This window comes from Mustela erminea, chromosome 8, assembly GCF_009829155.1.
Source record: "Mustela erminea isolate mMusErm1 chromosome 8, mMusErm1.Pri, whole genome shotgun sequence".
NCBI classification, from domain to species: domain Eukaryota; kingdom Metazoa; phylum Chordata; class Mammalia; order Carnivora; family Mustelidae; genus Mustela; species Mustela erminea.
The window spans coordinates 77,577,672-77,590,868 of record NC_045621.1 but is presented as its reverse complement, the minus strand read 5'-3'; the positions used below and the strand labels follow the sequence as shown (position 1 = coordinate 77,590,868).

At 37.6% G+C, this 13,197-nt stretch overlaps 1 protein-coding gene across 4 annotated transcripts in view; it reads left to right on the top strand.

The window, feature by feature from the left end:
• The first annotated feature begins 852 nt into the window (after positions 1-852).
• The window catches only part of NCKAP1 (NCK associated protein 1), a 100,218-nt gene continuing 87,873 nt past the window's right edge, over positions 853-13,197 (top strand). For 2 of the 4 annotated variants that reach the window (XM_032356150.1, XM_032356149.1), the window contains exon 1: positions 853-988. In XM_032356150.1, the coding sequence (XP_032212041.1) occupies positions 881-988 (108 nt within the window). In that variant the 5' untranslated portion in view covers positions 853-880. The remainder of the gene's footprint in view (positions 989-13,197) is intronic. The other 2 variants (XM_032356152.1, XM_032356151.1) reach the window with 1 other exon arrangement.

Below are 13,197 nucleotides of genomic sequence, written 5' to 3'. Positions count from 1 at the left end.
GGAGTAGGGGTGGGATGGGGAGGATCGGAGAGGCGACGCCCGCCTCGCGGAGCACAACATCTGCTGTGTTCAGCCGGGAGCGTCTGTCAAGCAGTGGGAGGAAAAAGAGCTTGGAGCCACCAGCCCACTCTTAGGCAAAAGTCTCCTGAAACGCTCCCCTCCGCCCTCCGGGCTTCTCCTGGTTTCTTTAGGGAGGTGGTGCGGAAAGCCAACTTTTGGGAACTTGTAGGAGAGGCGTGGGGGCCGAAGAGGGACGAGCATGGAAAAGCGACCTCACTCGCTCCTGGTTTAGGACTCCCCTGCGGGGATCCGGCGCAGTGGGCGTTCAGGGTCGGGTGTGGGGCGGGAGTCAGGACTCAAGCGGCCGCAGCCGCAGCAGCGGCCAGGCCGGGAGGGGCGACTAGGGCCCCCCGGCGCAGTTCCCCGTCCGGCCTCGCGGGGGCGCCGGCGCGGCGGATCAGGTGACCGAGCGCTAGTCCGGGGCTGCGGGAAGCTGCCTCGTTCTCAGCCGCCGGAGACGCCGCCGCCGCCGCCGCCGCCACACCTAGTGGAGGAGCCGGGGAAGGCGGCTCGGTGGGGGCTGGGGCGGAGAGCGCCGGGGGTGGGGACGGAAGGGCGGCGGGCGGAAGGCAGGGGGCTGACGGGGCGCGGGCTGCTGCGGGGGAAGGGACCCCGAGGCGTCTGCCGAGGCTCGCTCGGTCACCCGCGCGGGATTGGGGCGCAAGGGTCATGGGCGCTCTCCCCTGAGACGGAGGTCGCGGGCGGGGGGGGGAAGAGGCCCGAGAGAGGTTGACGCGGAGGCCGCGGGCCGGTGACTGGGCGCAAGGCGGCCGGCGGCGGCAGCGGCGGCGGCACCACCACCAGCAGCACGACTACCACCATGTCGCGCTCCGTGCTGCAGCCCAGTCAGCAGAAGCTGGCGGAGAAGCTCACCATCCTCAACGACCGGGGCGTCGGCATGCTGACTCGTCTCTACAACATCAAAAAGGTGCGCACGGGCCGACGAGGCCGCGGCGGGGGCGACGGGCGGGCGGAGGAAGGACGGGCGGCGGGGGAGAACGCGGGTGGGGGCAGCGGGCGGCGCCCACGGCAGAAATCACGGCCATGCCGAGTCAGGCCCGGCCCGGGGTCGCCGAGATGCGCCGCGGCCTAATGCGGAGTCCCGGCGCCTCGCCCCGCGCCTGGCGGGCCGGCCGGAGGCCGAGAGAAGCCATTTCCCCGCTCCCAGCGTTGGGATCTGGCGGGGCCGGCGCAGGGTGCGGGGCGCCTCTGTCGCCCCCTCCTCTGCGCCCCCGCCCCCGGAACGGGGTCAACAGGAAAGGGAGGGGGTGGAGGGTAGGCAAGATGGGGGCGGGGAGAGCATAGGAAAACTTGGGTGTTCCATAACTGAGGCTGAATGGTGGGAATCTGGCGGAGATGGTAGCAATTTTTGGCCAATTTTTTGGTGTGTGTATGTGGGAATGGGATTGTTCATCAGGGTGAACCCCGCATCTCCTCCGCTTGCCACTTTATTTTAGATAGCTAAATAATGGTCGTTTGAGAGCATGCTGACAATTTGGAATTATTTCATTTTGAGGGTGGAGAGGAGGGGGAGGTGAGGGTGGAACCAGTTTTCTTCTGAAATACTTCTGGGCTGTGAGTCACTAGAACAGGAATAACAGCCTTCTCTCCCATCCGTCTTTACACCTCCTCATCTTAGTTTTTCCAGCCTTGTCTAATAGTACCTAAACACATTTCTTAAAGTTCTGTGTCGGTACGAAATGAAAACTGTAAATATGTTGCTATTATTACTGGTTTATAACATATAAGGAAAATTTGTAGTTGTAGCTAATAGGCCCGTTGAAAGTCTTTAAATGGCTTCAGCAGATTAAGAAATGGAAGGCTGAGTTGGAGTTAAGAGAAATAGATGTAAAGATAGAATAAATATTAATTCCTCCTAAGAGAAAACAAACCAAAATTTTTTTTTTCCTTTTAAGGCGGGGTCAGTAAGTTTCAAAGAACTTGGTTAAGAGAACATTAAAGAGATTTTTGGGTACAGTCTACGTCCTTTGAGTTTCCAATGTGTATTTGATGTCATGTCTTCATAACTATTTTTGTTGGCTTTTTAGTAAATCATGAATATTTCCTTTAGCTTAACCATAGTAGAATTGTGTGTAAATTAGGGCTGCTGAAGAAATAATATGTATATTTTTTGAAGTCCATATAATGAGGTTCAAGTATAAAACTGATTTATTCCAACAATTTGATGTAGCTATTGTAATTTTAAAGAAGACTGTCCTGACTTAATATTGATAAGTTTTTTATAAGGATGTTTATGTTCCTGTTGCTTACTTGGATGCAAGATTAGTTTGCCTCTAAACACAGTAAAATCTGGAGAGTATCTGCAACATGTCTGTTCAGTCTTATGTGGCAGGAACTCAGTATCATTACAAAGAAGCCCACTGCATTTACCAAAGGGCCTTGGTTATAAATTTATGTGGTTGCAAAGAATTTAATTTTGGTACTACTACTTACAGGTTGTATCGACCTAAACTTTTTTGTGAGATTATGCTTTTTAACAAACATTGAAATTCGTTCCTATATGAACTTTGTCCAAAAAAACCAGCAAGGCAAGCAGTACTAAAAATTACTAGACCTGTGGTATTGTGGTTAAAGGAAATGGTTATGATGGTTTTCAGAAGAGGAAGTGAGAGTAACATCAAAAGTGATTTGGGTATTTGGGCACAATACCTTTTTAACCTTGCATTTAAACATTTTTATGGTATAAATACAACCAAACTTTATTCCACTTTCATAAAGTACATAAGGTTAAATTTTATTCATTTCAACTCTTACAATTTCAGTTCAATGCCTTAAAAGCATTATTTTTTCACTTCCTGTTTTGAGAAACTTCAGGCTCTTGTATTACTGAGCTAGTGAAATTTAGAATGAGTTGAATGTGATTATTAAATCCAAGTGTCAGATATTTTGAGTTACTGAAAAGTTACATTGCAGCACTTTATTGATAAATATTTTGTCCACCTTGCTTGATTGTGAGTTCCCTCTGGGCAGGGAGAGTGTTACTCATTTTTGAATTACTAGTACTTACGGTTCCACGAAGTTTACGAAGTTTTCAGTTAAGTCACAATTGAATGGATAAATACACAATGTATGTTATAAGTATATATTTAACATATTATGTGTGTGCATAATCTTGCTCTAGTTTTAATAATAGCTTTTGGTTTGCTCTCCTTGTGTAATTTTGCATACAAATGCATCAGATAGATTTTGAATCTTTTAGCCTATAGAGTTGTCTATAAGACTGGCATATCTTCCTGGCTGGCTAGGGATTGAAACATTTGTTCAAAAATCTTGCCAAAAAAAGTGAGTAAGATTTGTTCACCATGTGTTTATAAGGTTCATGCAGTCTGCATTTTTATAACAGTATGAGCTACCTAATCTTTTCAATCCCAATCTCTTAAAATCCTCAAGAAAACAACAACAACAAAAAACCCCCAAAAACCAAAACCCTTCCACTACATAATACATGTCTATCAATCAGTTATCGCATTTTTATTAACTCAGTGTGCATTATATTGTTAGATTCAGTTACTCTGTTTCAGTTGAAAGTCTGCATGGGAATATAATGAGCATACACCATGAAAATACTTAAGTGACCTGAGTAAAATAACTTCATAAGTTACTGGAATCAAAAATAATATGCTTTGATGCTTATAACAGGAATGTAACATGATTATTGAAATCGTTTTGCTTTTTTAAAAAAATTCATCAGTTGAAAAATTTTTGAATCTTAATATGTACAGATTTCGGAAATTTTAAGGAACTTATAGACTAATCAGGGATGTGAAAACACATGAAGGAGGATTTTAGGGAAAAGACGTGAACGTGGTAGGTAGTTTTACATTTAAGTTTATTTCTTGACTCCTTAAAAATTGAAAACATGTCTTTTTCCAGACCTGATAATACTGCTCACTTATATGTTGATTTTTAACATTTTCCAAGCTCCTTTTATATCTGTTATTGTGGCATGGCAGGCAGTGTGGTTGTGAAAGTGGAGTACTAGGCCAGGATTTGGGAGACCTTCGTTACAGTCTTCAGTCTGTCACTGAGTTTTATAACATTGGGAGGTGTCTTGACTTCTCTGAACTTCATTTTTTACTCTTTCTGTAAAGCAGGGGAAAATTAACTGTAAAAGGAATGCTAAAGTCCATTCCAGCTCTGATTATCTTATCTTTACAAGTAGTAGTCATAGCCCATTTTAAACAATAACTGAATTCAGTATACTTTTCTATAAAATAGAGATGGTAATCCATTCTCTGCCTACATCACAGGATTATTCATGAAGATAAAAGACAACAATGTGAAAATAGTTTAAAACCTCTGTGAATGTAAGGTAGTATTTATTTAGGAGTCTCAGCAACTTTTTTTGTCAACATTTGTTTTTTCAAAGTTTTACTGCTATTAGCAAACATATTCACAAATACCAAAACATTTTTGCTGAGTTCAGAAATACATCTATTTTGTTTCTTGTTTCCTTTCCTTTCTTACCTGTCATCAACATGATCTTGATAATTCTGTACCAAAAAGGTCTCAGTTAATACTTGCATAATTTTGTTACATTATTGCCTTAATTCTAAAGGACAGAAAAGAAGAGCCACCTAGCTATTGCAAACTTTTTTTTGAATGGCATCTGTTTGCAGATTTCAAAGCACTTTCACTTGTTTAAAAAATTTTTTCTTATTAGAGGCTTTTAAAAAAATAGTCTTTCCTCATAATTTTGAATATATTTATTCTATGAGGAAAAATGGGTAGAATAGCAGTGTAAAAAATTGAAAGTCTTTAGCTGGTATCTGTATATTTAATGGAGGAAGAAAAAGGGTGCATGGGAAGGGTGTAATGCAAGACAAAGGGAGGGGAATCAGCTTTAGTTTTCTTTTTCACTGTTACGTTTATCTTCATTTAGGGTGTTATTTTCTCTGTTCCTTAATCAGGAGCAGAAATGTGCTCCAAAGATTGGTTTGTAGCCAATTGTAGACTAATAATTATTATTAGTATGAGATTCCCCCCCACCGTCCCCTGCAGTGGGGTTTCATTATTAAGAGCCTTAAACATGATAAGAAGGAAACATCTCTCCATAAAAATCTGAATTAAATAATATATATTATTTATTTAAACAGATCCTATCATGTCCATTTGTAACTTTATTTTTCAGGAAAGCTGCTTGTAAAAATGAGGATTTGATAATTTTTTTTCTTGTTACATTGGATGGTAGGCTGAGGAGATAAAGATCACTGAAAAATACTTAGGAAAAATTATTTTTATTTTTTCAAGTGGCAGTGATAGATTATTCTTTGTGGGCTAGTTAAGTAAATACTAAGCATTTTTAATGATTACAAGAAGAATACATGTTTATTATCAGAAACTCAAAACATAAGATATTTGTGTCACTTCAGAAATTCTTTGCCTGCCCTTCTCCCACTTTTAAAAATAAGCCTTATACTTACACCCTTTTCTGTACCAATGCTAACATATGTGCATGCATATTTAATTATATTTTGATTAAATTAGACTCTTCACAAAAATAAAATTGAAGCAGCATGGTGCAGTTTACATATAAATGAAATTAGGGTCCTTAATCTATTGCTTGTATACTTACACTGTAAGAAAGTGTTAAAGGAACGAACATACTTAGCTAGCTATATCCAATATGTAAAAAATGAAGAAGCCCAGATGAGAAAGTATGTCAGGGTCGAAAGTTCTTGTTCTTACTGCTTGGGATAATTAAGAATCTACTCCATATTTTTGTTTGATAATTTCCTAGGGATTGTTCTTATTAAGTTAAGTTATAGCAGTAATTTTGGGTCAGTTCCGGTAGTTGTACACTTTATATGTTATTAGAACTAAAAAGTTTCATCTCTTTATTGGCCAGTAAAAATAATGTGTAATGAAATTAATGCTAGCTGCCATTTTATTGAGACTTTACTGTATGCTGTTTGTAGTCTTTAAATTTGTCCTTAGGTGTATGTTGTACTTATTTATAGTTAAAGCAGTTGACTTTGGAGAGGTTAAATAATTTACCCAATTCCCTTTTTTTCAAAGTTTATTTATGTTTTAGTAATCTCTACAACCCATGTGGGACTCTGACTCATGAACCTCAGATCAGGAGTTGCATGCTTCTCCGACTGAGGTGCCCCTTCGCACTTCTTATTTTAAAGAAAATAAGAATTTAGATTGGTGACTTTTTTTTTTTAATTAAACCATAAGTATGGTTTCTGATTTAATTATTTTTGCCATTAGATTTATAGTGATTATTGACATTTTTGTGGTAGATAGAATTAGATTTTGGACACACAGTAACCTTAAAGAGATATGCAGTTATATTACAGAAATAATTTTTATTTTTACTGGAGATTACTTTTGTATGAACTTCCTATGGATTTGTATGAAAAGATCATTGAGATCATACTCTCAGTGTACCAGAATTATTATTGTTTTAAAAAAAGATTTTATTTGAAAGAAAGAGTGCAGTGGGCATAGGGAGAGGGAGAGAGAGTCTTAAGCAGACTCTGTGTTCAGCATGTAGTGCTGGATTTCATGACCCGAGCTGAAACCAAGATCTGGCCACTTAATTGACTGTACCACCCGTGTGCCTGCCCAGAGTGATTGTTAATGGAGACTTCTGTTCAGCTTCGTAATGTATTAAAATGAGAAATAGTTTAGAATTAGGAGTTTTAAAATTCAATTTATTGAAAATCTTTTGGAGAAATATTTTTTTTATTAGCTTTTCAAGTTCTGTGCATTTTTTCTTTGTGATTATTTCTAAAATTTAGTCTCTGCTATTAAAATATAAAAATTGGAAGGACTAACCATAAAAATAATACTAAAGAAATCGGGAATTTTGTTTTAAATTGGGGGAAGAGTATAAAGCAGAAAGGAGAAGTGTAAACTGAAAGAAACAATGAAGTACCATTTGTCTTTCCTAATGTTAAGAACACCTGCAATCATTTCCCTACTTGAAGGTATATTTTGTTCCAAATTGAACTTGGATTTTTTTTTTTTTTTTTAATTTTTAGAAGGAGTGAGTATGCAGGATGCGGGGGAGATGGGAGGGACACAGGGAGAGAGAGAATTTTAAGCAGGCTCCCCACCCAGTATAGAGCCCTACAAAGATTTAATTCTTTGAGAGAGAGAGCCAGAGTGAGTGAATTCGGGGAGGGGCAAAGGGAGGAAGAGAGAATCTTAAGTAGGCTCCCCATTGAGTGAGGAGCCCAACCTAGGGCTCTGTCCCAGACCCTGAGACCATGACCTGAGCTGAAATCAAGAGTGGGATGATTAACTGACTGAACCACCCAGGGGCTCCTAAATTTGGAATTTCTAATGTTCTTTTTCATTTTAAATTTTACATAAAGTTAAATGGTAACATTCTCATACTGAAAATTTTGTAACATGAAATATAAGAAATACAGTTAATAAAGTACACCTGTAAGTTTGTTTCGTTCTGTCTTGGGGAGAAATTAATAATTAGTAAATTAGTAGTACTGTTTTCTATTCTCAAAATGTGGGTTTTGTTGTTGTTGTTGGCTGTTTTTACGATTGCCTTTATCAGTAAATGTAGTAAAATCTTTTCATCCTTTTAGGAATTTGCAGTACTATAATTAGACTTTGGTAGATTTTTTTTTTTTTTTACTTAATCTGACAGTGCCTGGTTAATAATTTCTTAAAATAATATCATACTGCAGTGTTTTACTTAAATAAGTTAACAAACTTCATAAGCTCTTGAATTGCTAATTTGTAAGTAGGCTTGTACATGTGCCAGTTTCAAAGAAATTTCTTGTTTTAAGTAAAAGTCTGGGAAAATACTTTCTTATTGCATAGTTAATTATTTTAGATACTTGACAGTAATAAAACTGCATTTTAGAAAGTATTTTATAAATTGTATGAACTTTTCTTTTAGTTCCAGATTTTGAGGGTTTTTTTATTCATTCATTTGCTTTGCATTTACTGAATGTCTTCATAGACACTGGGGAGACAGATAAATTAAGATGCAGTCTCCAATGCCAAGAAATCCACATTTTAGTAGGTTGAGAGATTTAGAGGTATTTACCTAAAATGTGTTGTGTAAGTGTGCTTATGAGAGTCTTGAGAAGGGCAGTGAAGATTCCATTCTGGGGAAGAAGATACTGACTTTTGTGCTTGATTTTGAAGTATGAATAGAAACTTCGGGTAGGCAGTGACAAGGTGTAGTCGATCATTATTAGGATTCCAGAACTTTTGTTCAGCAGAATATATAGAGATGTAAAATATATAAGGTTATAAAAACCCTAGTAATGTCTAATGCCCTCCTTGCTGGCATATGGCCTCTAAACTTCTCTTTTGTTTTTTATTCTTGTAATATATTCTGTGGCTTGAGAGAGCTAGATTCCAGATAAAGCTCTGATACTGTCTTTTAAACTTTGGACAAGTTATTTAATTTTTCTTGGTTATAGTTTCTTTATAAATTGAGGAGACCAGTATTTTTTAGCCAGGGATACACAATATAATTATTTTAAAAGGTTTTTAAAAATATATCTGTATCTTGACATAAACCTGCTAAGAAAAAGCCCCTGAAATGATTCTGATGTTAAGAACCATTGAAATAAGTAAAATGTAAGTTTTAGAGCCCCACGAAGATTTAATTCTTTGAGAGAGAGAGCAAGAGTGATTTCTTTCTCAGGCAGTTACTCACAATAGTGATACAATTTTGTTTTTTGGGGTAATATTAAATTCTGGTATACTGGGCTGCATGTAGACTTTTTACTAGCAAAATCATCTACAGAGTACTTATTCTCAGCTTCTGTTACACTCTCAGCTGTATATTTTTGTTTCCTAAGCCATGTCAATCTTTTTGATACTAAGTCTTGAAATTTTTATAGATATTCCAGTTCTACTGTGTCTGTAGAGTACTCTTTAGTTAACCTTAGAAGGTTGAGTGAGTTAATTCATCTGAAGTGCTAGTGCAGAGCCTGACACAGAGTAAGAAATGAGTAAGTTTAGGCTATTGGTATTAAATCTGTTTCTGGGGCATGAATCGAAGTAGACAATTAATAAGTTCATTTTCCCCCCCTTGTAAATCCAGCTCAGTACCCCCTCTGGGAAACATCTTAACTTTTCCTTTTTTACTTTCTGACATTATAGTTTGATATCTATTTACTGCTAGTACAAAATAAGTATTTTTTAAAAAAGATTTTATTTATTTATTTGACAGACAAAGATCACAAGTAGGCAGAGAGGCAGGCAGAGAGAGAGGAGGAGGCAGGTTTCCTGCTGAGCAGAGAGCCCGATGCGGGGCTCGATTCCAGGACCCTGGGATCATGACCCGAGCCAAAGGCAGAGGCTTTAACCCACTTAGCCACCCAGGTGCCCCCAAAATAAGTATTTTTATTACAGGAGTGTGTTCTTCAGTGGGCCTTTATTTATTTATTTATTTTTAAAGATTTTACTTATTTATTTGACAGACTTATGACAAAGATCATAAGTAGGCAGAGAGGCAGGCAGAGAGAGAGGAGGATTATTTCTGTATTTGATTTTTGTAACATCATGTTAAGTTTTTCTCCGCTGAGCAGAGAGCCGGATGTGGGGCTTTGGTGGGGCTGGATCCCAGGACCGTGGGATCCTGACCTGAGCGAAAGGCAGAGGCTTTAATCCACTGAGCCACCCAGACACCCTGTCAGTGGGTTTTTAAAGAACAGATTGACTGATTGATTGATTGATTTATAAAATAAAGTGGAGCCCAGCATGAGGCTCGAACTCAAGACCCTGAGATCAATACCTGAGCTTAGATTAAGAGTCAGATGCTTAATTGCCTGAGCTGCCCAGAGGCCCCAAGAGCAGCTTTTTTAAAACAGTAAAAATGTGGTCACATATAATACTTGGAAAAAAAACCTATAGAATACCTTTTTTTTTTTTTTTGTAAATGAGCTGTTTCTCTATATTGCAAGCTGAAACATGTTTAAAACCTATAGTGAAATACTTCTTGTGAATTGAATAATAATTAGTAACTCATTTGAATCACTAAGATTTTTTAAAAAATGAATTTTGAAATATCTAATGCATTGAAATATTTAAGTTTGTGATTTTCCCAGAATTTGTGCTTGGAAAGCAATAACCTTAAAATATATATTTTTAAGCTGGCTGTTAATTGGCTCCAAGTAACAGGTAATTATTGATAAATCTGCATTAATTTTAAAGCATTTCCAATAATTCCAGTATATTTTCTATGAAGCCTCTTAATCTAAATTTTAGCCGTGAATTGCTTTTTTTTCCCCACATATCCAAGCTTGAGGGGAAGTTCAAAGCACATTGGTTGGCCAAAATATAGGTGACACATACAAAAAAACAAAATAATTGAAAACAAAACCACTAATATGAGACTTAAGTCTTGTTTTGCTCTTGATAGATTTTCCAGTATTTATTGAAACTTCATTGTATTGCTTTCGTTTTTGAAATTACACAGTAAAAGAATGATAGCTAAATTATTTTCTGTAGTCCATGATTTTAGGTGATGTCCGTCTATAGGCATTAATGTCAGTTAATTTCCTTGAAGACTCAAGGGAGAATCTTGGTCCTGGTATGCTTTTTTTTTTTTTTAAGATTTTATTTATTTATTTGACAGAGATTACAAGTAGGCAAGAGAGGCAGGCAAAGAGAGGTGGGGAAGCAGACTCTCTGCCAAGCAGAGAACCCGATGCAGGGCTGGATCCCAGGACTTTGGGATCATGACCTGAGCGGAAGGTGGAGGCTTTAACCCACTGAGCCACCCAGGAGCTCTGGTCCTGGTATGCTTTTAAATTGGCAAAACATGCTTTAAAATCTATGGTTTTTCTTATTTATTGAGTAAAAATTAACTTCCTGTTTCTAGCATAAATTGGTCACATTTTGCATTTTTCTCTTTTTCCCTGACATATTCAGATAGGGCTAGTTTCTTGTACTTTCACAAATAGCATTCTCACTCTGAACTCTGGGATTTTGTTCATGTTTTTTCATTTATGTTACTGTATCTAAAAAATTGGTTTTTTCATTTACGTTACTGTATCTAAAAAATTGGTTTGCTCTGCAGTATTTTGGCAAAAGAATGTGTTTTATTGCTGAGTTAGACTAGGACTTAAAAAACAAAACTGATGAAACTAAGCAGATTTTTCCTTTGATAGTAATTACTCCAGTGAAAGTTTTGAGCATTGAGGTGTTGAAAGAATGGAACTATTTTTTTTTTAAACTGTTTTTCTGTGCATATATTTTTAGATAAGCATTTTTAGTGCTTTGTAATCTTCAGGTGCTCACAGCTAAACCTTGAGCAAGTCACTTAATTTTTCTGACACTCCTTCCCTCTCTGTTGAGAGATGCTTTAGGCAGTTTCAAAAGCATAGATGTTTTTACACACAACAGGTGCTTGTAAGTGTTCTTTTCACTCCCCACTCTTGGGTCTTTGTTTTCTTTTTCTTGATTGTTGCTTAATCTCTTATGAATAGATTGAGGATTATTTCTGTATTTGATTTTTGTAACATCATGTTAAGTTTTTGGAAGAATATGTAGCATTAGCCATGTAAAGTTAATCTGTGTTATGTAATCGGTTTGAGGAAAGGACTTGGGGGAAAGGGTTTTGGTGGTAGATTGGCAGAAAATTTGTTTTGAAGTTGAAATCACACAAAGTCTGGTGTTGAGGTTTCTGGTCACAGATATTTATTTTGTGGCCTGAATGAAATATTGTGTGGTTTTCTAAAACATCTCTGTTCTTTATTTTTGGTAATAATATTCTCCAAAATGAATTTGGAGATGTTGGCTGATAATACTGAGCTAGAATTGGTTAAACGGAAAATTTTACTTTAATAATTGGGAACTCACTATAGATATTCATGTGTTTTAAGAAATTTTATTTAAAAAAATGGAAGATTGTTCAAATAAAAATCTGAACAATCTACCCTGGGGAGTAGGTAGTATTAGTACCCTTACTTTTATGAGTTAGAGAACTGAGGTTCAGAGATTAAACTGCTTGCCGGGATATGGGCTGAGCTCCTTGACTCAGATTTCTTAATTATTATATTTAAGTATTCCCTTTAACATTAGTACAATTTCATCTTCTACATTAAATAGTCATAACTTTGTTGAATTTAAAGACAAGTAGAATATTCATAGAAAATAAAGTTGCAATTGTGAGAACTGGAAATTTAAGTACATAAATATTTAAATTTCCTTTATATCTTCTGGAATTCTAAATTACAGTGTTTTTTGCATTATGAAAGCATGCTGAGTCAAGATAAAGTAAAATACATGGTTTTAGGGTTGTGGGTTTTTTTTTTTTTAAGTTCTGTGGCTCAGAAATTATTTACTTTTTGTCTAGTGATACAGCTCTTAGCCAATTATGCAAAAAAGCTTTTTTTTTTTTTTTGATAAGGCTGTAAGGTTCAGTTATTTAGGTGGAATTTTGCCTTGTACTCACCTTTTCTTTTCCTCTTTTTCTTTTTTGGTGTTGGGGAGGTAGAAGTATTTAAAAGTTTTGTTTGATTTAGGCCTTTTGGTAAGCCTTTCTGACACATAATAGTCTAAAATTTGTTAATAACTAACTATAGTAGTATATATATATATATATTTTTTTTTAAGATTTTATTTATTTATTTGACAGAGATATCATAAGTAGGCAGAGAGGGCAGGCAGAGAGAGGGGGGAAGCAGGCTCCCTGCTGAGCAGAGAGCCTAAGCAGGGTTTCCATCTCAGGACCCTGAGATCATGACCTGAGCCAAAGGCAAGAGGCTCAACCCACTGAGCCACCCAGGTGCCCCTTCGTTGTTTTCTTAAATGTGGCACTTCAAAGGGTGATACTTTTGAGAGTGAGAGATTAATTTTGTATAATATAATAGTTACAGGAGAATGAAGTAGAGTTACAGATGTACCAACTGCAGACAATGTTTTTGAAATATATGTTGTTATTTTATGATTTCTTTGTCCTGTGTCCTGAAACTGAAATGCTTTAAGTGATGTTGGAGAAGAATATTAATTTTTATTAAATGAGAGTATCTGGTTAGTTGGATATTTTTTTTTTATTTTGTTTATTTGACAGAGATTACAAGTAGGCAGAGAGGCAGGCAGAGAGAGAGAGAGAGGGAGAGAGAGAGAGAAAGGGAGGAGGAAGCAGGCTCCCTGCTGAGCAGAGAGCCTGATGTGGGG